At 39.1% G+C, this 27,809-nt stretch overlaps 1 protein-coding gene across 9 annotated transcripts in view; it reads left to right on the top strand.

Annotated features, from left to right (window-relative positions):
• Nucleotides 1-27,809, top strand: part of foxn3 (forkhead box N3) — a 75,654-nt gene that overhangs the window by 21,617 nt on the left and 26,228 nt on the right. For 6 of the 9 annotated variants that reach the window (XM_066694821.1, XM_066694822.1, XM_066694814.1 and 3 more), the window contains 2 exons: nt 7,838-8,394; nt 20,216-20,352. In XM_066694821.1, the coding sequence (XP_066550918.1) occupies nt 7,852-8,394; nt 20,216-20,352 (680 nt within the window). In that variant the 5' untranslated portion in view covers nt 7,838-7,851. Of the gene's footprint in view, nt 1-2,939; nt 3,183-5,175; nt 5,603-7,837; nt 8,395-20,215; nt 20,353-27,809 lie in introns of those variants that run through there. The other 3 variants (XM_066694819.1, XM_066694820.1, XM_066694815.1) reach the window with 3 other exon arrangements.

Below are 27,809 nucleotides of genomic sequence, written 5' to 3'. Positions count from 1 at the left end.
TGCTCTATTTACATTGGATGCATGGAAGCGAGGCCTATATTTCTAGCCCGACCTGTGCTAGTCAGGCATAAGTCATATTGCACATTTTGTGAACATATATTTATATAATGTATGAAGGATGAGATAATGGCATTCCAAAACATATAACATACGCTACTACATATTTTTACAGCTGTTTAAGTAACCTACATGTCCTTTTTCTTCCCACTGCTAACATCCTTATTATGTTAGTTAGATGGTTTTAGTCCAACTAACCCTATTTCCTTCCTCTTCTACCTTGTCTCTCCATACCTTGGCTTTCTTTGAGAATCCTTTTGGTAGACCTACCACAGTCATCTCTCTCTGTGGCTGCAAGAATACTGGGGAGACCGTCTGAATTATGTCATGATTTTACCTTATTGTTGGTTAGGTATATCAGTTCGATGCCCTTGAATTTTGTAATTTGTACCTGACCAACAAGCCACCTCCCCTACGCAGTCTTTGAATAGAAACCCAAACACTCGGCTCAAGTGCATTAAACAGTACACTTGCTGACACTTTTTGTGCTTCTGCTGAGGTTTATCTAAAAGCACAAGGCAGCAGAGCACGAAAATACCCTTGAGAAAGGAGTTGCTCTTGAGAACCGGGAGCTAGGTTGTGTACCCTGCGAAGTCTGGGTGTTAGGTTACAATATATCATTGAGGTAAATATGACTTGAACTGATTGGATAATCCTTAACTGCATCCTAGTAATTTTATGTCACCGAGCTGCGGCGTATATAGACTGCTATCAGTCAAACTCCCTGCTCACTTCGTGTCAGGGGAAATAATTAAATTTAGTAGCATAAGGCTAGGAGGAGTTTAGTGTCTTGTGAATGAGCTGCAGGCAGATGCAATGGCACTGTGTTTTTTTTTTTTTTTCAAAGGAAGCCTGCTTGTAAAGCACTTTCTGAACTGACCTTGTACAGATCTCTCCTTTATTTATAAATAGGCACTCCACTGTTAATGAGGAAGAGTGTAACCCGAGCCAAGTATACCTACTATAGCTACATTTCTTATTAATAACAACACAATAATAATAATAATAATAATAATAATAATAATAATAATAATAATATTCTCAGGAACATTAAAGTCTCTAGAATGTTATGAGTGGTGAGTCGTGCTGTAAGTGTGATATGACAACCAACTAGACCCATTACAATGCTGTGCTTTATCCCAATACTTTAGGATATGTAGTGTGTATATGGTGTGTATGTAGCTTTTATAATGAACATAAACATAATGTTTATATATCACACAGAAAATGTTAGTTCATAGTTTGTAATTATGTTTCCTGCAGACACTTCAGGCATTCAGGTAATTTTCAACAACATTAAGTTACAGTAAGTCTATTAAAAATGAAAGCAGTGTATAAAACAGTAAATATAATAAACAAAATGTTCAAGTACGGGATGATGGTTACCCTGCATGTCAAGCCCAGGAAACTATTACTCAATACTTTGCTGCAGGCATGAATTTATTATATGCTTGGGAAATAAAACAAAGACAGAAAACTAAAGCATTTCAGCAGTGATTAAGACAGTATTGTTTATATATTGTAATGAAGCTCTCGCCCCTGGCAAGTTGTTTCAGGATGAGAATTAAAAAGTTTCATATTTCTCATCAAATGGCAGTGACAGATACACCGAATGAGACAGGCTCTTAAGTCAGGAGTATGCAGAGATTAAACTGACAAGTCTGGAAATCGGAAGCCATGTGTGGGATATTGGGGTTGAATGAGAAATGGCCGTGCTGTACGGTGGTTTGTTGTTTGTTGTAGCATTCACAGATTCAGTTGCTTAGATGTTTCTAGTGCTTTTCACATTAAAACAGAATTGCCGGACCAGCTTCTCTGTTTCTAGACAGTACCAGGATAGATGTAGAAAGTACTGGATGCAGATACCATATCTTAGGTTTTTACTAGGACAATAGGATAGGAGGTACTTTGATTTGATGTTTTTATACATTCTTTGCCAAGGAGGTTTAATTCACGGCAACAGGGAACTGTAGTGAATTAAACTGACTTTGAAAGACACGCTTGGTCGAAGTTATTTCCATATTGAGGGGATTGTTGCACTTTTTTTTAGTTATTTATACACAATTGATTTACAAGGTTTTTCTAAATATATATTTTTCCTGCTGGCAATGTTCCTAAATTCTCAACCGATTTGTTTTCATCAATAGAGTTTTCATTGCATGGCTCTTTCAGGGTGTATTAATGTCTCAGTAGAGATGATTTCTTTAATTTTACTTTTATACACGTGTGGTGTGTTGAATATGGTGTCTCTATACCCCTTTAACCCACATTACTGAGAGATTTTAAATGACATGCTAACTATCCTGCTGATTGAGCACTACCTGGAAATACAGTCGTTTGCAGCAGCCAGGGACACTTGTGCCCTTTAAAAAATGCCGTTTATAAAGGCTTATGCTTTCTTAATCCACACATAATAACACATGTAGACATGATTAGTTTGCACTTAGTGATAATTATTAAAAGCATGCATATGTAAATTGGTGGCTTTGAGGCTCTTAATGATTACATAATTTAGATGTTTGATTCAGGCATAGTATCCATACAAACATTTATAGATTAGTTTATTTTATGACATTGTTTTTCTTTGTCCTTCAGTCGACTTTTGTTCGAGACCTTTAAGCAAAAGCAGCTTGGCTCTGGCCTCTAGTTTCTGTTCGTGTAGCGGAGCTGGGCTGGCTGTGTGGTGCTAGTTTGGCCTTGTTGTTTGTATTCTTTGGAATTGACTGACATCACTGTGACTATTATTGAAACAAGTCAACAGGGTGTGGAAAAGCCTGCAGGAAGCAGAAAGGCTTTCTACCAATGAGACGCAAGATGATCATGCTTGCCAGACAGGTTACTGGGGCAAGACGTGACGCCTATTCAAGGAGAGACTATTGCCAACACCCTTCACAAACGAGGCGCTGGAATTTCGGCAGGTAAACACTGGGAGATGAGTCAGGACTTGCCATGGTTCACGCAAATCCCGTGTTTCTTTCGGAATCGTTTCTTGCACGATGCTGCTAGGCAAAGTTACAGGGTTGTAGTTTGAGGATTGCAAATAAAGAAGTGGCTGCAGACAGTTTGGGAAAAACAGGAGGCTCAATTCCAGGCTCATGAAAGTAAAACAGGTAACTGAACACCAGGTAGGAAGTTCCACACAGGGCTGCTCTGCTTTCTCTTTTTATGACCAAGTGCATTGGTTTACAGCCCTCTTCCTGTCTCCTCATTCCAGTAGGTCATCAGACTGAATGCTGAGTCCTGGTTGTGACTCCCATACAACATTTAAAGCAGACACTACTTCATTGTGATGTTTTTCACTGTTATATACAAACGTTTTTTTTTTTTTAAGAATACCATGTCATTTTATCCTTTCTCTTTGGTTTAATGTTGTTTGTAACTCCCCCAAGTGAAGTTTCTTGGATTTTGTTTATTCTGACATGATTGTTGTTTTTTTAATATGTAATTAAGAATATGTCTGTATTCTGAACAAAAACCCAGTGCTGATTGCAGCTATTGTTTTCCTATTTGTTGCCAAAAGCACACAGTGTAAATAGTTTCTGTGTTCTATGTTTGACAGGCTAATACATATTAGAGCTCTACTACAAACATATGTGTATGTCTAGGTACAGATGCACTTCATTTTGTACGAACCTCATTTAACACTCCCTCAGAATTTCCCAAATAAATGTGCTTGTAGTAGCCACCTGGTGTCAACTGAGTAATAAGAGAAGAACAATAAAAGCCAGGCTTTATTTCATGAAATATAAACACTGACTGTAAATGTTTCTAATTTTTAAGTTTATGTTTTTCATGATTGTTTTTTGAAAAGGAATATATCCAGCTCAGTGGATCAGTGGTGATGTTGTGACAGATGTATCTGCAGTACGGTACTACCAGTGTCGGTGTCTAGTGCTTTCCAGATTGGTGTTTAAAGTTTACTTTGTCGTGTCTCTTGAGTGGGATCAGTGGTTTCGTCAATAATTTATTGCCAGCATGAATGGGCTCATTAGTTGCCTTTTCAAAGTTTAAATGAGTTTTGTGGTTGTTATTACACAAGTCTCCTGTTTGGCTGAACAGCAAAATGACAGTTTGGCAGTTGGTTAGCTTGTAATAGGGGCAGCCTGCATCTTTTCAGCTGTGGATTTGCTTTTGTGTTTTATTGAGGCCCTCTCTTTGTACAGATTGCAGGCCTTGTAACCCTAGGATTAAACAACTTTACAGACTGGCAGGGAGACGAGTTTACAGCTCTCTCTCTCAGTCTCTCTCTCCCTCTCTTTGTTATATTCAAAATGAACATGTCCAATATCAAAATACTTTTTAAATGAAAGATGCATAAATACATACATGAAGACGCATCACCTTGGGAGTAAAGACAGCAAATCCAAAAGTATAAAGCTGACAAAGATAGCAGAATTGTTTTGGTGTATTTTTAAAATGATAGTCACATTTTAATTCTAAATGTAACAGTATGTTCTGTATCTTGTACTGTTGTTAGGTTCACTGTATGGGTTACATCCTGTTCTACATTTGTGTTAATGCACATGTCTATGTGTGTTTATCATGCCACTGAGAGATGTTATTTTTATGTAGGTCATTGAGTTGTAATGTTTACAATATTCGTGAATCTTATCTTGATACTTCTGATGTCTGAAGTGACTTCATGTCACCACACCTATAAGTTAAGACCAGTGTGATTAAAATTAAATGTAATATGACTTCCTCAGATTGAATGCATCCATACCATTGATTGTATTATAGCATTTGTTTGCATTATTTATTTTGCTCAGCCTATTTTAAATAAATTAAGTGACTGTTTCTTGTTTGGAAATCTAGTTCCACATTGTACTGATATGTAAGCTATTTATGTTTATTAAGTATATATATATATATATATATATATATATATATATATATATACACACACACAATAGTATATGTGTGTTGGCGGGGATGAAGTACATTAAACATATGTATCTTACACTCTGTAAACATTTATATATATATATATATACAGTAGGAACTGTGTACAGCTGAAGCACAGTCAGTAGTGTTTATTCTGCCATCCACATTGATTAATTAAGTTGTTTATAATTTGAGTAAACATATATATTACCCCATACAGTTGGGGAGGGTTATACATTAATGCATGCATTCACTATGAATGGTGCAACTTCTCGCAGTCCTGTTAGAAACAAACGCCGCTTTGCTTGGACAGCTGCTATTCGGCTCTCCAGCAGGCCGGGGTGCCTCAGATCCCCAGCCCTGGCTGTCATTGTTGTTGCTGCCGTTTGTGCCGACGCCCAGCCCACGTCTCCCCTCCGGTCATGTGCGTGTGCTGCGCCGCAGCCGGAGCCCGAGCCGGAGCCCAGCGCAGACAGACAGACAGACAGACAGACACACACACGGGCCGGCGGGCGGGACGGCGGGAGCAGCTGGAGAAACGGCGATGTGTTGAGGGGGTCTGGAGATGTCTGGCGGGACACCCCCCGGGTTTGACTTGGGTTGAGGACTGGAATGGATGGTTTTAGAGGAATTTTGAGTCCAATGAGACTTACATGCCCAGGTAAGATCGGAACAAACTTTATACTGTTGCGAGACTGTGCTTTACACATTATTACATGTTTAGACCAAAGCCAGTGTGTTCTGAAAAGCGCACATATTATAGTTATCTTCTCAGATTTGTTTAAAAGTTTTAATGTGATGGCGTATGTACTACTTTTAACGAATCCGTGTGTTTTGCTGGGACAGATGATTGAAGCAAAACTGCTCAGGTTTACCCCCAAATAGTCTCTTTCCTGAAGTAATAATACAAATACGTGAGGGTAGGCGTTTAAAAGCACTGCAAGGTAAATAAGCCGATCAAAACACATAGATGAAACAGTCTCTGCTGGACACGCATTTATATTGCCTGAGGTGGGAGCGTAGGAATTGAAACAAACTTTGGTCATTTTTCAAAGGGGAGTTGCAACAAAACAACAGGATAATCAGCACATATGGCGACAACGTGTGCAATTGTTCATTTTGCCTGTATTTTGTATCCTTGCACCCTTAAGAATGCACGTAATAATACTTAATTATAACACACTGCTTGCCCCCTTATTGAATAATTATTTATTTGGAGTGCATTTTAAACACGTTGCCGACAGGTCGCCAAGTTGTCTCCTGTTTAATTGTACGTGGCTTCAATTTGCAGCAGTTTGCAGGCTTGTCATATGCACTTCACTTCACAACGTTGGTCGTTGCAGTAGTTCTTGCTCACCTGAACTTCACGGCCCATTAGGGAGTGCGATGGGGGGCTGTTTAAAAGTTTGTTTAGAGCACAAAAGGATGGGAAAGAGTGGTGTATTAGATCCCGTGGGGATGCAACCGGCAGTTAAGCAAATTAGGCGCACACAGAGCAGTGGGTTGTCATGGCAACAGTGCAATTAAATTACTTTACTGTCAGCTATAATATAATTTTCCTGTTCAGAGGCTCAAGGGACTTGAACTTCCATTTGGAGCCAAAGTTGGATCACTTACATTGTGATGAGGGGTGTGTAACACCTTGGTTAATCGCTCCTCCATCTTCTTATTTTATTCAGTAGCAATATCTCTTCAAAGTGCAGTCCGGGAAATCAACACGATTGTTTAAAATCACTGGGTCTGACACCGGCTCTAGAAATCAGTCCAACACATTTAAACATCCATTTTCTGTTCTGCATTGAAAGCGGACCGGTTTGTGCGGTGCTCCAGATTGTTTAATTGCATATATCATTGGTAAACAAATCAGTGATGCCAATTTGCATAGTAGGATTTATATTTTCTTATATTATTGGGCTTTCATTAGCATAGTGATATAATTGAATACAGCTGGGTGATGTTTGAGAAATCAGCAATTATGACAGTTTTTATTTATGTCGTCTTAAATCACATACAAGGAATGTAAATACAGTAGTGTCTAACCCCAGTAAATTGTATCTAATTCTGTCAGAAGAGCAAAATATGTAATTGTGGAATTGCTTTTAAAGCGTACAGCTGTAATATTAATTTCCTAACTAATTTGAGGGAGTATCTAAATAATTAGAATTTGTATTTTTCATTTTCTCCTTCTTTACATGAGATGTGTGATAATTGAATGCACTTTAATTTGCAGACATAACTCGACAAACTAGATATTACCGAATACTCCCCCTCCATCTCTATTGCTGATACTACTACTACCATTACTACAAATAACAAAAGGAAATATGTTTTAGTACAGTCCGTTCTTTTGTATTGACTTATTTTCTCAACACATCCTGAGAAAACCAGAGATTAGCAATGAGAACATGACCGTTTCCTTCATTAAATAAAGAGAGAACTCCCTGTATGAAGGCCACTGACAGCTGCAAATAAATCAATCAAAACAGAGGTGGATTAGGAGATAATCGCATGTTTTCAAGCCATGCTAAAAGTTTCAGCTTAAAGATAAAGCATCCTTTTTTAATCGGCACCTTCTAGATTCTGAGGGGTTTTGATGCAACGCAGACGACGTGATTTTTATCAGCCGTTTTATTCCTGCTGAGGAAATCGATGTTATTGTTTTTCAGGAAGTGCACAAACTCATTGCAATGTGTGTGTTGTTGTGAGTTCCCACTTACAAGTGTGTCTGCCAATAAAATACCAAACCAAAGTTTCTCTATCGCCCACGTTATCCCCCATACTGTCCCAAACCTTAACTCTGCATTCCTTCACAGTTAACTTTAGACCAGAGTAGTGTTTTGGACATGTACCCAGTTTCCACATTGCCTCTAACACGATTGTCCCCATTCTTCCCCAGGAGTCTTGGTCTAAATGGGTCCAGTCATGCCTCCCAGTAAGAAGCCGGAAGGCTCAGGAATCAGTGTTTCCAGTGGACTGAGCCAGTATTACCAAGGGAGTTCACTGACAAAGGCGCTCCAGGAGGCCGAGGAGATGGACCTCACACTGCCCACCATCAAACTGGAGAAGGGGGCCATGGAAGACGAGGAGCTGACGAACTTGAACTGGCTGCACGAGAGTAAGAACTTGCTCAACAGCTTCGGGGACTCTGTGCTGCGGAGCGTGAGCCCCGTGCTGGAGATGGATGACGACACCCCGCCCTCGCCCGCGCACTCGGACCTGCCCTACGACGCCAAGCAGAACCCCAACTGCAAGCCCCCCTACTCCTTCAGCTGCCTCATCTTCATGGCCATCGAGGACTCCCCCTCCAAGAGACTGCCAGTAAAGGATATTTACAACTGGATTCTTGAACACTTCCCGTACTTTGCGAACGCCCCCACCGGGTGGAAAAACTCTGTGAGGCATAACCTCTCCCTCAATAAGTGTTTTAAGAAAGTGGACAAGGACCGGAGTCAGGTAGGTCACTTTTCTCATCTCCTACACAACTGAAAGGTTATGTTAGTTTGTTTTGATGCATGTTTTCTTCTTTAAGATTATTTATTTGCATGCATTTGACAGTTTCCAGTTTTCCATAGCTATCTTGTTTTGTAGTATATCTTTGCAACAGATATGTCTAAAGTGACATTAATCATGACAATCCTATAATATTAGTCAGGCACAATTTTGTTTTTGGGCTATAAATAGTTTTTATTGGGATGTATTTGACAACCTGTTAAAATTCCCTTGACATTCTGCACATGGAATACATTGCATTGTTATACTTTTCCCCGGTCCCATATCTCCAGTCCATTTTGGTGTGTTTTGCTTTTTGTTTTTATTACTAAGTGTTTTTAGTTTCAATCTGAAAATAGTCAGGAAGAGAGAAATGCTTTGAAAACTTATCTTCCCTAAAAATGATTGTGCATAACAGAAGTAACTTTTTGGTACTTCCCTTAAAGAGTCAGTGTCTTGTTAATAGTTCTGTATGTTATGTGTTTATTTGTGGATTCAGTGGAATTTATTTAAGGTCAGTAGAAGGAATAATAAGATTAATTTAGAGATCTTACTTTCTAATCTTAATAATTTTGATTTTATAAATTAAAGAAAACTACTACATTTAATCTAATTCTATAAAGATGGGTTTTATATCATTTTTATTGTAGGATTGTCATACCTATATCCTACAGTGGATGAATACTAGTAATTGCATGAAGATTTATCTTAACAGTTTTTTGTTTCAATCTAACATTTGTTTGAGATACAGGAACACAGACCTTGGCCAAATCAAAACGTTGACCCGTACAGCGAATCGGTACATTACAAATTGTACCTTCTCATGTTTTGATGCATACACGGTAGAAAGTGGCTTCCAACGATTAATTATATGCCATAGGCTACCGATTTTGAACTTTGCGATTCAGAATTTTGGTCCGGTCTAGCCCTTAGTCGCGTAATGTGTTAAAGTCAGTCAGAACTGATTTAAAGACATCGCTTTCTCTGTTGTATGAGCACCGTGTGGCAGTGAAGCGTGCGTGCCTCACAATGTAACAGGATGCTGGGCAGTTTTAGATGGGTTTATTGCACTGGAATTTCATTACAAATATTTACCTTAACCCTTTAACACGGTCAACATGAGCAGGGGACTGTCCTAAGCTTTCGGCATTCCTCAAACAAAGCAAACGGATTTAAACCATATTACAAGTGCACCCAGTATTGATCCCCGGCCTCCCGCCCAATAATGAGGGCCGGATCTTTGGTCGACGTGGAATTACTGGCCGCTGTCTGTGTGCAGAAATGTGCCTTCCTGCGGCACCAGCCGGGACGCTAAAGCCAATCCATGTGACTTGCAGAGTTCACTGCCATCTGGGCCTTGGCTGCGCGGAAGATATTTTTTTTTGTATATGTGTCTCCATAGAAACTGGGTTGCAGTTGACATGGAAAGTAAGCAGTTGCTGTAGCAACAGAGAAACTGATGTGGCAGCCTCTATTTTGCTGGGAAAGGCTTATCTAGCAGCAGTAGTAGTTAAGGCGTACAGTGCCTAGGAAGTCAGTGACGGCTCCTTTGCTAGTCAAAACATGTTGAGGTGATTTATGCAATACAATTAACCTTTTCAGTGTGTTATTCCAATGCAACAGCCAGTTTAGTGTCTCGACATTCACCTGACAACTTACTTCAGCAGCTGTGTTGTGGCATGTAGTGCAGCTTTTCCCAGAAAGTCAACGCCTTTCTCGTATCTCTGAATTATTACTGCTTTACATGGCGGCTGACGTAAAAGAAGTCTTGTTGACAGGATCTTCTCGAGACGGCAATTACATTCATATAAAATGAGTAAACTGCCAGCCGTGCCTGCAGGTTAAAAATAACTAAATGTATAGATAATGTACAACTTGCATCATTGTTTAAAGAGTTGCATTTTTTCTTTCCTAATTCATAAACACTATATTTTAGCCAATATTCAAGTATTCATTCGTTTGGTGTTCATTTTGGATAGCTTTTGTGGGTGAGGGAAATTATGAGATAGTAATGGGTTTCCAATAGCTTCTGTGGATGTGTTGCAAATGAAAAGAGAAGAATGCATTTCTGTAGTAAGGGAACTGAGAGCTTATTATTTACAGAGTTATAGACAGCTTGCACGGAAACATTAAGTGTTAATTTATAATTGTAAGGCAAATTAATGATGCTACATTACTGACTTTATGACAGTGATTACATGAGTGGAGAATGAGAAGTAGCCCTCAGTCCCAGGCTAATCTGTCGGTCTATCCGTTTGCCAGACAGTTGGTCAGGAGCAGTGTCTCCTGCTCACACATCTCTCCTGTTGTGTTGGGAATGAGGTCAGCTGTGTTTACCTCATCTAAAAATTGCTTCACTGGAACAGGGCTGTCTTCTGTGTTATTCCTCTCAGGAGCTTAAGGTGCCCAGGTGCCAGAGCAGAATGTATTTATTTTTAAAGTAAATAAAAATATATATTAGAAAAAATGTGCTCCAAAAAGGGCTGTAAGTTTTCCCTTAAAGAACAAAACAAAAACAAGTCTGTGTGTAGTGATCTGGGATACACACTGTGTAGGATTGCAAGCAAATTAATATTTTCACACTTTCTGTATGTGGTTAAAATAATTATGAATAAATATAAAAGTTGGTGCTATTTTTAAGGTTTATTTTATTCTTTCGCTATATAGATGGGGGCTTCCCAAAAAGGTGCTAAAATTAATTTCTGTAAAATGGTGTGATTTCACCTCACTATAGTTGGCTATTCTGTACTTTACTTTATAGACTTTATAGTTACATTTGTTTCTGCATGCAGTTATAATTGTCTGTCTTGGATATTCAATTGAGCCAGTTTAAATCAACGTTTTAGTGTCAGTTTGGGTTTAAATAAACTAATTTCTCTATATGTACATAATAAAAGATTTGGCCATCAGTTTAAAAGCTCAGAGATTATGATGCTCTCCATTTTTGTATACATTTCTAGTCTACATCCTGACAAATGTATTTTATCAGTGTAAATTTGCATCATATGAAATGATTCCTATATTCAAAGATGCTCATTATTGTCTAGGTCAGTGTGCTATTAGTTTCCATGGTGGTGTTTACAAACAAGATCCCTGTCGTCTGGCATTATTCATCTGGGTTTGAAGGCTAGTCCATTTGACATCCATTTGCAAATTATGTTAGTTTTTTTCATACAATTCTGACTGGTACATCAATTAATTCTTGTGCAATACATATTTTCTACATTCTAAAACCACATTGGAAATAAAGCAAATAAAGCATATTAGTTTAATGAAAATTAAGTGTAAAGTAGGATACAAATGCAGGAAATAACAACATAAAGTGGTGTGATCTTAACACACAGGATTTTGAAATTTTGCATTTAAACTGTTCTGATCTTAACAAATGTACTGCATGTAAAACTTGCATCACTTGACAAGACAAGAGTCCCTGTAGTGTAAAATATTTGCCATATATGCAAGACTGCAAGTGCCACATGATTTTGTGTTTACAAGCAAGACGTTGTGAAATGAATGGCGTTACTAAATAGATTCACTTGGCGCCTTACCTTTCATTATCAGAGTTACTAAGGGCTTGTGCTTCTTGTGTTTTCCAAGGTTCATGATAATAAATGCTTACGGTGCGCTTGATGTGATCAATAAAAACAGCGGCAGAGCACAGGATAAGTGTGTCAGCAGATTTCTGTCTGTCGTCTAGGAAATGAGGACTCTTAACCTACAGATATTGTATTTATTAGATTGTGTGGTAAGGGTTTTTCTGCGTCTCGGCTGTCCTTTATTTGCCTTGAAAACTGGAATGGGTGATTCTACACGGGTCGTACGGGACACCCAGTTTTTCTTCTCTTTGCAAGAAAAGGAATCACAGGTGTTACAGTCTCCATTTTGGGGAGATTTGTTTTTGAACCGCTTCTAGAATGTGACACGTTTCCCCAGAGCATCCCAAAGGGAACAATGAAAACTTGATTATTTATTCTGTTATGTGGTTAAGCCTGACTGGATTAGAAACTCCAGAATACAGAACGATTAAACAGTTAAAATAGCATGCAGTCTTTGAAGTCAGAAATAGGAAAAATTGAATCATTGCCGCGTTTAATTCCTTTCAGTCTCTTGCAGAGTTTATATAACAAGAAAAACAGACTTCAGTGGTATTTTCACAATAACATTGGCAGGTTTCTTTGTGAAGAGCAAAAAAAGGCTGGGCATGTTGATTTCCAGATCCAGTGTTTTTATTTTTTAACATTGCAGGAAGGAATTTGACCCAGAATTACCTGGGTAAACAATCTCTTAGCATTGACAGGCTTATTTGCACTGCCCAAAGCCATTCATTAGTCAAACAGTACATAATGTTGTCTTTTTGTACACTTAGTGAACTTTCAGTACTTCTGAGAATACCACTGACACAAGCCTTTGATTTATAATAAAATGTATAATGTAGAGTAGATACATTTAATTACAAATTGACCTTGAATAATATGATAATCACTAAATACAGTGTCAAGAGTATACGGTTATGATACTATGGAGCATATGCTTTTCAGTAATAGTTATTTTATTTTCTGACACAAACTGAATTTAAAAAAGAAATGGTAGAAATGTATAATACCTGTAATTATGAGATGGTAACGCCATTCATTATCTCCATATTTCACACTTGGCAACACTTTTGCGGTCTAGCATCTCCTTTCTCTGCACACAAAGTCTGTTTGAGGATTAAAATCCCCATGTATATGAGGTTAAAAAGAAAGTGTCCTAACAGTAAGACCCAGCAGCACACAGATATGTACATGTTCCACATCTTAACAACCCGTCTCCAAGAGCCCAGCTCCAGTTTGTACATTTTCTCACTGAAAGCCTTCAGGGTAACTACAAGGAGAAAAGGACTTTGGCCATACTTGTCATGTGTGTAGGCTATGTCTTTGGCTACATAATTCTGTTGATGCGCTTAAGAATCTTGTTTTTGGTGAATTTTTGTCTCCAGTATTCTAAAGTTTTTGTTCCGTCCCTTCAGTTTAGGTGAAGCCCCGCCATATCCGTTGTCGTGTAAAGGTTTTTACTGTTGGCCATTATTGCAATCACTCACAAGTCCACATGGCAGTTTGTATGTTCTAAAATCATTATATAATATTTGTGAAATACTATATAAACACCTCCTATCCTAAATCACTGATGTTCAGTGCAATAAAAACGTGTGGACAGAGCACACTGCCAACAGCCTTCTTTCAGCAAAACGGCCAACACTGCTGAAGGGAAATTATGAGAAATTAAAGAAAACAAATGCCCAGGGTCTGAGTGTTCTTTGGTTTCGTGTTGTACCTTTTATTTTTCTTAAAGGGCTGCCCTGTGAAAAACTGATTATTCGGTCACTCCCATGTTAGTCCAAATTAATGAATGAAATGGGCCGTTGCTCATCTTTGCTGCTTCCAAATATGGTTTCATGGAAGTGTAATATTAGGGAGATTGAGTGCTGAATATGCTTGAAAAGCTCTCTTAGTTTTTTTTTATTTTCCTGCTGTTGTGGGCCAACCATGGGGGTAACATTAAAGTGACACCATATCCATGTAAGCATAAGATATGGTGATAAGATAAGCGTAAGAATACTATACAAACCTGCACCTCTTTTCTTGGGGGCCAATGCATATTCTAGAGGGCCCCCTTGCAGCCAATTGCTGTGTTTAGTCACCATTTTTTGATGTGCATCGCAACATTTTACAAAACCACATAGAGCATGTAGGTTCAGTGCCACCATTGCATTTCAGATGCTTTGTTTTGCTGCTCCATTGTCCTCATGGCTTTTTCTGACAATTCAGGTTGCTGGAAGAAAAGATTATATGCTGTCCCATTTAAATGAAAAGCACGCATCCGGCCATTCAATCAGTGCTCATCTCTGCACAAGTTCCCTTTTGTGTGAAGGAAAACTCGGCAACCCCTCGTGACCCCCTGGGCGACGCTATGCTGATTCAACGAGACGCAAATGGACAAAGTAGGCCCGGGATTGGGGAGGCTGGCAGCCTTGGGGCAGTCCACCGCCCCGCAGTTACTATTGCTCTTCTCAGAAACCCTGGTAATGGAACCGGGACCCCAGGGGTTGGAAAGTGCAACCTTGATCGTTAGCTCCTAAGTGCATTAGAGATTCCTGCTCTTTACTGCTGTGGCCTATAAGGAAGATCCGAATCATGCGCGAGAGGTTTATAAATCAAAGCGTTTACATCTTAAAATAAATGGTGTATTGGTGAGATTTTCTGCTGCATCAACATGCACAGAGGAAGACCAGCTTCACTATATGTGTGTGTTTGTGTGATCTCTAAAGTCTGTTCTCGAATTTGCAGCCTTTTAATGAATTATGGCGTGCAGTGATCTTATACTGAGCTCTGTCCAAATCTCCTTACTTCAGACTGCTCAACTAAGAAAAAAGTAATTAAGGAATTCAAATATAGGTATTCAGTCCCTTTCAGCAGGGCCTCTAAAACCCAGCTTTAGGTTTAATTTTTTATGACAATTCCCACATTTCACAGTTTTTAGGAAAGATTTGGGGGGAGGGAGTGCTTCATAAAAGCAAGCCTTTTATTTTGCATAGAAGTTGATAGGATTAACTGTATTGGTTGTGATGGAGCATTGCGTCTTTAGAGACCGTGGCTCTTAGTGAGTGCGAGAGATGCCACTGCCAAGACTATCAAACAGCCTTTATACACTCCTCAGCTGCTCGTTGCCTAGGAGACGGGTGTAATCCAAGTTTTTCTTTCCTCCTTTTGATTGGAGACGCTATTGACTCCTGCCATTGAACCAGTTTCGGAGCAGCACGCCAGCTGTCATAAGATGGAAATAAATCACAAAGAAAGTGGCCTAAACTCTATTGATTTTTCCTGATTACAGTACATTTGGAAATTCAGACTAGCAGGGTCATTTCTTAGGAGGGGAAATATGAATAATATGATACCGTAGCAGTTAGTAATATTATACACTCGGGGGAATTTTGGATGCCCTCCTCAGTTCATCACTTTCTGTTGAAGTGTATTGTCACAAGAAAAAACGTTAGACAACAGAATCTTCCCAGCAGCCCTTAAAGGCTTTCATTCCCTTTACATTCTCATTCTCCTTATTAAGAAAATTAAAAATTATGACCATATTCCCTTTCATCAAAGTGATATTGCAAGTGACTAAAATCTTTATTTTTAGTTTTAACTGCATTTCCCAGTTTTAGTCATTCTTTTACCTCCTCGGAGAGCCAAAAATGAAAGCTGTGATCAAGCGGGTATCGTATTAGAAAGCTTTCCATGGTCTGTTGTTTTAAAAATTAATTAGAGCTGGTCTGACAATGTCTTTGTTTGATCCTAAAACTTTTTTGTTTCTCACAGTGGTGGAAAAAGTGACATACACAATACAACCAAAAGTATTTTTTATGTCCTCTTTCATCACGGTGTTAACTTTATTTTCACAACCTGAATCTAAGTATACACTAATAATAACAATCATAATACAAATCATCTGCTTTCATAAATCACAAAGCGAAGCTGTCATGATGCTTGACAATCTAAATTATAGCATTTAAGATTTTAATTTCATGACGTGAATTCATTTTTTTTTTTGTACTTCAACAGACTCTGTTTTGGTGTTAAAATACTCTGCTGGAAAATTGACAATTTAATTAGGTAGGCGAATATAATATGATCTAAATATAAATGAATTTTTTGCTCAGTGAAAAAAACCTTCAAGTTATGAAATCTACCTAAATTGCCTTAAACAACGTACCATGTTTTTCCCAGTTAAAATTGCGAGAGCAGAATATCTGTATAGAAGAGAGATACATTGCATTGAAACATCCTATTATTAATAACCAAGTGATTGTAGACGCTCCTGTTTGTTTGTTTTTTAATATTAAAATAAATAGGCTGACATATAGGATGTTTTTTAATATTAAAATAAAGTGTAGTTGATCTTCACATAAATGAATGTGAATTTGAAACAGATGCAACATCTTTAAATAAAATCAGGATGAATGTGAAAGATTGTATGATTTGTGGACACTAAAGGAGTTGGGAGATATAGTTATCCTGTTTGTTTTCTGATGGTAGAAATCAAAGTGCTTAGGCTACATGTTGAAGGGCTTGAACAGGCAAGTAAATATTGAATGTTGGCGTAGGTACCATTTTACAAATTAACAGTGTGGATTTTAGCATTTATTTACACAGACTGATCATAGCGAATATTGATGTGGACAGTCGGCATTCCTGAACTCCCAGATTAGTCTGGAATGCATTTATACGTGAGCAGCATTGCACCGCTATAAAAATACATTCGCAAAGTTAAACGTTCAATAAAGGTTTTAACTCCCAAGTGCAAAAGCACATCAGGATTTTTAACCCACTGCGCTCCCATGTGGGCAGAGCAAAGTGGAGTCACAGCCCAAGAAATTATCTGAAGGTCGTTTAATTGGTTCAGATTGGATGCTGTCTACTAGACCAAACAATTTGTTAATTTATTGCAAAAATAAGATACAAACTACAATCTGTGTGGGTAAAGTTTGTTTGTAGGTGTTTTAGGGATGCAGGATTTTAAGAAGCTCATTAAGGACCACACATGATAGGTTAGGTTCAGAAATGTAAACACAGCATATGGTGAGAGAAAATGCATTTTGATAAAGATGACATAATGAAGAATGTAAGAGGTCTAAACAGTTTTACATTGGAGTACTTTTATTTTTGGGGATGTTTTAATTAAAACACTGTCTTGCTGTGTTTGATTTTCAAGAAAATGCTGACTCTTAGTATTTGGTTTAAAAAGTTGCTTTTAGCAAGTTTCTATGTAATTTAATTTACACCATGAAGAAGCTTTATTATAGCAATTTACACACATACATATTCCCTTTGAAAACAGGATTAAATTATTTAAAAACGAAAGGTATTAATTCAAACTGCACGATGAATAACTTGTCTCAGATTTTTTATTAATTATGCTGAAATGTTTGTGTTCCTCAGTGAGGGTTTCTTTTGATTTTTGGAGAATTACCTGAGAAAAGTTTATAGGAACATTAAACATTTTGAGGTCTGTTTTTGGTGTGGTCAGCAGCCGAATGGGCCACGTGTCAGTGGAATGGAATATGGAATATCTTATCTCACAGGTTGATCCCTGTGCAAATAATTAACTTGGAGTTCGGATCAACCAATGTGTCTCGAGGTCCTTTAAATGCTGCCATATATATATATAGGTTTACTGTATATAAGAGAGACAAAACAGGACAGTTAAGGTCTCCTTCAAACCCATCTCATGGCAAAGGCCCAGGTGTATAATTTTCCAAGCAACACTTGGCCTCTGTGGACAACTGAGAAGTCCCTAATTAATTTAATTTGCACCTAAACATCTCCTGGGTGCTACGTGTAAATACTCTCTGGACATCTGATGAAAGATTGAAAAAGATTATAATAACACAAGTTGATTTTGTGTGGTTGAATTTTAGTGTAGATCAGAATGAAGGGAGCTGTAAACAAGTCTGAGGCTTTGTGCCTGCTCCTGTGTCCCACGTGGAATTGTATAGAAGTAGTAGAATGTCTGTCTGGCCTAAGTATGTTATGATTAAGTATAGGAACCCTCATTGACCAGCAATTACAATTTCAGCTGGACACAGGGAATTTCTGAACACACTCACTGTTTTGTAGGGGCCCAGTCTACTCCAGTCACTCTGTGTTGTGTACGGGAGTGTAATAAACCTCTAGACTCTCAGGCTTTCAGAAAACATTGCTTTCTATTCCAGCCCCCCCGAAAATAAACAAAACTAAAGAGCAAGGATGTTTACAGTCCTGTCCCCTCCCCACCAACACACAGCAGCACAGGATGGGCACGTTCCCAAAACGCGATTTTCTGCAACCCACTCTACTTGTGATCTTAAGAAGGGCTTACGGGCCAAGTCCAACAAAAACTCTTGGCTCATTAGTTTGACTAATTTCAAGTTAAAGTGCCTGACATCCCAGAGTTTACAGTCCTAGTTAAGTGATAGGTGGGTTTCAAGAGTTTTGGGATACAGGACCGCCATTATGTCAGAACCTGCATTTCGGAATTATTCAACACAAAGTAACAACCTGCGATCCTGTGCTGTGTTGGATTATGTCACCACCTGAGAAGTAGGCAAATTAATAGAGATCCTGACAAGCCATGTTTTTGTGTGTGTGTTTTTTTTCCCCATCAGGCAGCGTAGGACGGACAGACACTGTGGAGTTCCCATTCTCTGGACTTTAAGGGTCCCAGGTGGAGCCACTGTGTAGCAGACAGAGCTAGCCCCCCCCCCCCAGCTAGCCACAGGGCAGTAGGGAAAAGCAGACCTGGAGGTAGAACAATATGCTGGTAACTATTAGTAAACGACACACAGCTGGCGACTAATGTCCTGCACTGTGTCCCTATAGACTTCCACGTTCACTTATTTGAGATTTGTTTCTCACGAGTATCTTAAATTAGCAGCTTCTCCCACTGGATGTAAGAAATAGCTTTTCAGTAGAACAATTGTGTGTATATTTATTCTTGTGTTTGTGTTTGTGTTTGTTGTTTGTGTGTTTTTTCCTTCCTTTAGTCCATTTCTTTCACTTTCCTCAACTTAATTTAAGTCTCTGAAAAGATCTAGGCTTCTTCCAGGAATAATGGAACATTTTATTATGATTTAAGAGTCTTAAACGGTCTCTATGGAAAGTCCCCAAATTATCCTTATGAAAGCGCCAGTTCCTGAAAACATCGTGCAGCTTTGTCACATGTGGTTCATTTTATTTTGTTTCCTTTGCCACTGAAAGGAAAATATTTTGCATGTGCAGGGCTTCACGTTTTGCCATAGGGGCTATTGTCCGACCAGGATTGCTTCAACAAATTGTTTCAGGTCAACCCAACCAAGTGGTGCTGTTTCGAAGATAAAAATAGTACATATGGATGCATACCAAGAGAAAAAAAAAAGCTTTGAAATCCCTCCCAAGCCTCAGAAATTGCCTAAATTTCACTCAAGCTTTCTCTTTAGCCAGTGGAGTTTTAAATGTCTTGATGCTTTATAGCAGCTCAACTGGAAAAGACTGGCTTAATACCTCCTGCGACTCATGGAAGATTCATGTGCATTTTGCAAAAGGCTTGAATTAAACTAGGAGGCACTTGTATAGACGCAAAGCATTTTGTTGCCCCGTTTGGGGTATTTTTGGCCGAGATGCCGATCGAATGGGGGTACAAATCCATTATCCACTAATCGGATTTAGGTAAAGGGTTTTTCTTACCCCACTATTTCTAAGCAGAATAATTTGTGAATATAGTCCGAATTTATATATATTGATTAACTATTCACTTACATCTAGAATGTTTCTTTTTATAGTTTTCACTAATCCTGTTCTTTAGGCAGCAGTCCTCTTGATTTAAGATGTTGGTACCCTCCATGGAGGCAATATAAAGGGAGACACTTGATCTCTATCGCTATTAGTTCTCGTACTTCATTAATGGCCATCTTTGTTTGTGTTTTCAAAGCTATATTAGCAGGGACTCTGAATAGACGTGCTGAGTATCATAACCACACTTCCCAGATGCAGTAAACCACAGGTTGTGCACGGTATTTTGACAGGTAGATATTTCTAACTGGAGTTGCTGAATGTCTGTAGGACAGTGGGAGGTAAGTTTTAAAATGGCTTCATACAAGAAGCTAATTCATCTTATGTGGTGAGGAGATTGTTTTAAGCTTGACAGTTCTGTGTTTTAGATTCAGAAACGCAATGAAGTTTTCAGACAATCGCATGCCTGTTTTATAACAGTCCTTTTTTGTTTTTTCTCTCCACAGAGTATCGGGAAAGGTTCCTTGTGGTGCATAGATCCAGAATACAGACAGAATCTAATTCAAGCGTTGAAAAAGACACCTTATCATCCTTACTCCCAAGTGTTTAATACGCCTCCTACATCTCCTCAGGCATATCAAAGGTAAGCAAGAGATATGGAGAAAATATTGATTCCTCACTTCCTCTCTCCTTGAAATCTTAAAAGTTTGCAAAGACGGAAAGCACAGAAGAGTGCCAGCTCCCCTTCCCAATGGACTTGTCAGGAGGAAGCACAGTTCACGGTACTGTGTCTCAAAACCCTGGTTCATTTAATTCAGATCATGCTAACAGGTCCATGTGCAGAGTCAGTGGACTGGAAAAGACGGCATAATTGCTTTACTGTAAAACCTAAACTGGCATATCTTCTCGACAAAAGGGACTGTAACGAGCGGGAGGCTAGTTTTTGTGAGTTGAGAGAGTGTAGATGTTGTAAAAGCCAGGGAAATTCAATTTAACAGCCGCTGATGCTGCTGCGGTGCCCACCTGATAAGACATTGTGCAAAATGGAGGGGGGCTGGGAGTTGGTGTTACTTTGGGAGCCACTCCACACTTTGTGTTGTTTATTTATATTCTGTAGTCCCAAAACTACTATGGCACAGTAAGCACAGCACTGATTGTCCAACACAGTTTCTAAATCTTACTTGCAATAAAACTCGTTGACCCCTAATCAGGTCACAGCAAACAGCAGCTGGGATTACACTGCAGGAAACACAATTGCACAATATTGTGTTGAAGGCAACACATTATTTCTTTTTCTTTTTTAAGTGTTTTAATCCTTTAATTTGTGCATTTTATTTAAATTGATACAGAACTGATAGAGATGTACGAAAGCCTGAGAAAAACAGTCAAATGCCCATTAGTTTCAAGAAATGTAAAGCATTCATTACTACAGACACTTATTCTTTCACAAATCCACTTTGTGTTGTCGTTAACCATCCCAAAATATTGAGTGAAATGTGTTTTTAATAATAATTTCACATTATTCATTACTTTTACATTTATTTAGAAGAGTGATTAAGCACAATCTGGTATGACGGGCCCTTAAACGAGCCTTCAGTCATCTAAGAGCCATTATTCAGTCATGAATACGTGTCTGGTATAGACCTTACCAAGTGAAAAAGTGTCCAAAGAGTGATGGAGAAATCAGAGAGGCTATTTCTTGTCACTTGTATAAATTACACTCAATTTAAGAGTAGCAAGTGACACTGTGTTAAATTAGTGAAATGAACGATTTATTTTTCCAAGAGGGAATACATTAATTTACACCTAACCTCGCAGACTGCGGAACAGACCTTTTGTGAATAATTGAAATAAGTCTTAAGCACGTGTCAAAAGAAAGATTTTTGCGTAAACACAGATGAAATGCGATCAATGTGTGGAAAAATGCTGATCGGTCTAGTTTCTGCTTTTAAGAACATCTAGAAGCGACTCAATTTAACATGATGTTTGGCGAGTCTTCCGTCCTCCCGCCCGAAAACCAGGTACTAAAAGCATTTCTGTTATCACCACAACCCCGGTCCCCCATCCACACTCACAAACAGGCCAGATGGTACCGCACTGCATGTCAGAGCATAATAAAGCATTTATCGGGCTTCCGTGGATTTGGGGAACGCATACCTTTTTTTAGCGCTGTCAGGTCTTATAAATGGAGCCGCATTACGGCGCTTCATCCGGCATTGTTAGTTGATTATTTGTTGGATTGTCATGGTTATGCTTATTGACTGGATTTCCTTTCTAAACCACGGCTCGCTTGGAGAAAATCATTTAAGCCACGAGCAATCCCGAACGCCGGCATAATTAATGCATTTTAATATTTCTGTACTGATGTCAGCAAATGAATTTAAGCCCATATACAATCGTGAAGGCTCCATTGAAGGGAAGAAAAGCCCGGGGATCATTAGGGAAGATGTTGTGTAACTGGCAGGTTTAGGCACATTCCTCTACATGCCCACAGTGCGTCTTCCGTGGGAGATCAGGGAGAACAGCTGGGCTTAGGAGCCGACTGCTGCACGTCTGCCCTTGCTAGGCGATTAGCGTGATGGCAGCCATAGCAACAGGAACGCCTCCATGGTAACACATAGCTGAGACAGGTGCAGTTGCATCACAAGGCTATTTGTTGCCTGGCAAAAGGACAGGCCATTAGCGCGGAGAAATACGCTATTGCCCTGGCAACACACAACTCTCCATGGCAACAGCAGATGGCTTGGAGCCTATTTTAGGGTATTTGTACCTGCTTTTGTCCATCTTCATAAAAATCCACGGATGCGTGAATTATTCGAGATGACAACTTGAGGTCCGGTAGCTTTAGGAGATTAATTTTAAATGGAGCTCCTTGAACTGAGAGAGCAGAAGTTAGTTTAGAATCTCTGGCTCGCCTGACGTGTGCCTCCTGTACTTAAAAAAATAAATTAAAAAATTATAATGTCCGGAGAACCGTGCTGCGAATCCTCTTTGCGGAGAAGACGCACGCCTTCCGCTTCTGTCCGGTGGAGATGCCGCTGTTCCCCTGTCACTTTCCCTCTGCGCACGCTGCTCGCTACACTATCCGCAGTAATAGAAAATTATAGGATCATTCAGGAGGTTAGACAGCAATTGTAATGGAAATAGGAATTTAAAATGATGATGTTTCCATATCTAACATCCTTAATGGGTTTGTTTTATACAGCCAGTGTGCGAGCCAGTCACAGCTGCATAATTTATGTGCTTTGGCAGATTCTTAAATTAGGTATTTTTTTGTAGATTGAAAAGAATCTTACTTTAATGTCATAATTTGGTTTAAAAAAAAAAAAAGACACCACATATAATAGAGACTGGATTAAACAATAGCACGTTTCACATATTTGAAGACGTGAGCTTTTTTTTCTTTCCTGTGCTTGTTTATAAAGGATTTTAATCGCTCCAAAATCTGCATTTTAAGTAGTGGCTGTGTAGCTCCCAACACCTTGAGCAGATATTGTTACTTTACCCTTCAGAAAGAAGGAATTAGAAGTTTATTTTGACTGTACTTGATTCAGTTTATGTAGCTGTATTAAAGGCCCCTTTAATGGTTGTTTTTATGTATTCATTTAATTTTGTTTTGTTTCATTTTTGCATATTTTATGCTATTCCCCTAGTGTTTATTTGGCAGCAGGAGGACTTCTAGATAGTTTACCTCACTCTAACAAAAAAGAGCAATGGAAAATATTACTCAATGGCTTTCAAAACCTGGATATTTCCCAGTAATGCATTGTAAATTGCTCATGTGTCTGTACTAATAAGAAGCTACAGTACACAAGCATTGAATATGCCGAATCTTCAGCTAAAATGTGACTTTCTCAGTTTGAGTAAGGTGTGTAGAAAGAGCACCTCCGGTTCATCTCCTCCTCATCTGTATGGATGAGTGTGGAAGCCGCATGGATTGTTAAAAATCTGTGTTTGTAAAAGCTGCTTCTGTATAGAGGACAGTGCCGTGAACACAGTTACAGATTTTTCATGTGTAAATCATCTCCTTTTCGAAGTCTTCAGGGATGGTCCGTGTGTCGTTTAGATATTATTTCATAAAGTGCCTGTTCATGGTGAACGACCTCTCAAAACGCTGCGGATGAGGGTCATGCTGTAATAGTGCACAGTAAGAGAGTGGTTGAGAAGTAATACAGAAAGTGCAGTCAAGTATCGTCCAACAAACCACAAATGCTGTGCTAGATGTGAAATCCTCGACATATCTAGTGTTTACAATCCCCACACGAAGTGTCTTTCAGATGTCACGGCACAAAGGAAGAAGAACAAAAGTGTAACTCATTTGTTAGAGTTCAGTAAGTCGTGGATCTGCTGCTCACTTTGTGTAGGGAGTGTATTATTTGGAGGCGATTCTCAGTAGCTCATTGTGTGTGTGACGGATGACTGTTGAACTGCTGCCATGAATCAAGACGTCCCACCACGCTGGTATTACAAACCTCTCCATTGGATGCAGGACGAGAAATAAAAACTAATTTTTCTGTTAGTTTCCCTTTTTGTCTGGTATGCTGTGATGTGAATGTACAGCCTGGCTTCTTTGTTTGTGTTTTCTTTTTGTCAAGTCAACATTTTCTCCTTGGAAACTTTTTTCTTTTCTAGTCACGGTTAGGACCATGCGGTACTCAGCCCTGATGACAAATTTGTCCGCAGTGGCTGGGGCACTGGCCAGGATGCTAGTGCACAAGTATAAAGTCTCCTTCTGAACAGATACAATACTGCAGTTATACACTAGCAAAGGTAAAAAAAAAAACATGTAGTCGTAAACCAGAAGACAATTTAGTCATGTGACAAGATACTCTAGACTTGTTAGTTTAAGTGGGAGATTTTATCTGCTATAGCGTATCATGTGCTGTGATTGCTTGCAGAGGCGATTGATGTATTTGGTTAGTTAGCCTTCGCTTCTGTTGATTTTTCTGCCTTCTGGGGCAAATCTCCCTGTGTGTTTTCGACACTGTCACAAGCTACAGTTGATAGGCCAGGCTGTTGGAGACTTGAGGCTGATGTTGGAAACAGTTTGGGCAATTGATTCATAACAGCAGATGGCTCTATCATGTGCGCTAGTGATTACTGATCCAACTGTGGCACGGCTCCACGGCAGATCGTGCCCCAGTAGACAGCTCTTCCGTTCTCTGGGCAGCCGCCCCACATGTCCTGGACCTTAGCACTCGATGCCTTCAGAAATGCTGGCATCAGCATCCTGACTCCGGTTCTTCATCAGTAATGTGAGGCATTCCCGTAGTGTAGATGTTCTTGATCTCATCCTAATGATAGATAAATATGTATCCATCTGCTGTACTAAAATTTTCCCCGTGTCGCCCCTGTTTACGTCATCTGTTTGAAATAATCCAACACGGCTTTTTCGAACCTACTGATTTTGATACTAACGGTTTAAGAAATTGATTCTGGAGGTGGCACTGAAGAGAGCGCCATATTTATTCATCAACTTTTCTAACAAGCTTTGGGTCAGTGTCTATAACCCTGCCTTTGGTCAGTGTTAAGTAGGTAAGCTTTAAATTGTTGGAATTTCCCTTTTCCAGCTGTGAGATTTAGACCTTAATTTCTCTCCACTAATTGTTAGCCGTGTCTGCCGTACTTAAGAATAGACTCATTGTGCGCCGTCTGGTTCACTGGAAGGCAGCCCTGCACTTTGCCAGAACAAAGTAAATGTGAAAAAATGGCACTAGAGACTCAGTGCTGGCACCAATTAGTCTTCAGATTACTGAAAGAGGATTGTAATTTCAAGGGTAAAAAGAGAAGGGAGTGGGCAAGAGGATTTGAAATGAGATTATAGAATCAAAAAAGAGCCTAGCTTTTGTTGGGAAATTAATTCAACAGTTACACTCAAGTTGGTGAGACAATCCGGTTTGAGAAGTGGAGTGTTAGTATTACAAAACCCACAGGACACCGAGCTAAGTATAAAATCACAGGCTCGTATGGAGACGCTTTCTGCCAGTGGCACGTGTTTCAAATAAAACGCTCAGAAGAATGCCTTTAGTAAAGGTGTCCCTGTGGTTTACACAAATGTTAGCGTTTTCTAAAATAGTCTGCAAGTCTGGGTCGCTGTAGATGGTAGGCCTGTCTAAGAAATACATTAGTCGCTGTCATGCAACCTTTTCATGTAATATGTGTTTAATCAATCCATTTTAATAAGATGATCAGATTGTTGCACAAGAAGCAGCTGTGTTTCAAGAAAAGAAAACAATTACTTCTGTCTGCCACCATTTCAGTGACTCTTTAATGCATGTTTGTCCTGAATATTATGTGTTTTTCTCTGTGATGGGATTGAGGCTAATAGTGGAGTGGGTTCACAGTAGAGTATTAATATTTAATCGGAATAGACCGTGGTTTAAGTGAGGTGGCAGGGTGGGTGTGTTTGTGTTTTTCTGTCCTTACAGTTGGTTAAAAAAGGACTTGGGTAGTCTATCACAAGCATGTGGTCTCCATAGCAACGCATACCGTCACTGTAACCTGATGCAAAACATATGTGCGTGTCTAATACAAACGGACGTTTCTCCCACCAATGGGCGGCTGAGAATCCCTGTAGTGTAATGATAAAATCAACACCTCCGGGAGCAGGGAGCCAGAGCAGGGGCCTGCTTCGGCATACTTCAGCCAATAGCACACTTTCTATTTCAGTGTGAACACAGAATATCCTCTGTGTGCTTTCCTGCACCTCAGTCTCTTGCACAGTTAACGCTGGCATGTCCAAACCATGTGATGCATATTTTAAGCTCCGCAAGGTTGGTAAGAATAGTTTGGGGGATTGAGTGGTTAAAAGTTAAATTATATATATATATTTTTTTTTTGTGTGTGTGTACTTAAACTGAATGGATGAAAACATAGTTGTTGTTCAGATGTAAATATAGGTACTTTCCCCCTAATAGGCCTATATGGAGTCATTTGCAGTAGCACAATGACCCAGGACGACTATAACAAATCCATAATCGCAAAACAGGTCCAGCTGCAACAACATCAACAGTGTGTCATTAGTGGGAAGTAGAGAAACAAGCCATTGTTATTAATGACAGGCGAACAGGGTGATGACAGGAGAAGGAACTTTCAGGGAATTCACTTTGTTTGTTTGATGTGTTAATTATTTTTCACTGTCAGAAAACCTACTGCGCAGTCGAATTAGTTAAAATAAGGAGCACAGAAGGTGGGGTAGAACAGGAATATTGTCTCCTGAGGAATGCCCTGGTCTCCGCGACGGCTTTGTAAACATTTTATTTCTATTATATAAGTCTACACTGTACATTATCTCAGTCAATCTCTTTAAATTACACGATAATACATCCCCTCTGTTCAAATTCGTAATCCCAAGCAAGCATGTTTTTAGTTTATGTAATGTATATTATTTAATTGGTTTATATTGTTGAAGCCATAAATACTTTCCTGTCCAAAAACAAAAAAAAAGTTACTGTGATAAGGGGATGCACATTGTTGTTGCTAGGTAACAAATATGCTAATGGATTTGTTACCCTCTTTTTAGCTGCTGGCAAAATCCACTAAAACATGTTTTAATCACTTAGTGCAAATATGAGGATAATATTCTGGAAGAATGCTATCATTAAAGTATCTTGGGGAAAAAAAAACATTGTACCCACCGTTTTACTACACTTAACTGAGAGCCGGTTATAGATTGTGGGGGTCAGCACGTGCCCTCTGTAATTTTTGGTAAATCAAAGTTCAGGGTTAACTGCACACTCTGCTTTTATGGCACGACAAAACAGAACCACTCTGTTCTGGGTTTTATGTTGTGTGCTAATTTTTTTTTTACGCTTCCTCAATAAAATTGTCTTAGTGGCAATTCATCAAATACATTCATAAGCCCGGCACACTGTTTTTAAGAGCCTCGAATGATACCGCATGTAGACAAATACTCTCAAAGCCCGGCGCATTTCAGCTGTTTGTTCTAATTCTCAATTAGTTAATATACACTAAGAAGATTATGAACAGAGCATCATAACAAATGTCTTGAAGTGTTATCTAATGGCAGTGTCTTCGCAGAGAATAGAGGCTGGAAGCAGAAATTAAGATCACAGGCTATGCTTGATTAAATTTGTAGAC

This window comes from Amia ocellicauda, chromosome 21 (genome assembly GCF_036373705.1).
Source record: "Amia ocellicauda isolate fAmiCal2 chromosome 21, fAmiCal2.hap1, whole genome shotgun sequence".
Taxonomy (NCBI): domain Eukaryota; kingdom Metazoa; phylum Chordata; class Actinopteri; order Amiiformes; family Amiidae; genus Amia; species Amia ocellicauda.
The sequence above is the reverse complement of the archived record's forward strand: the minus strand, read 5'-3'. Positions and strand labels throughout refer to the sequence as shown.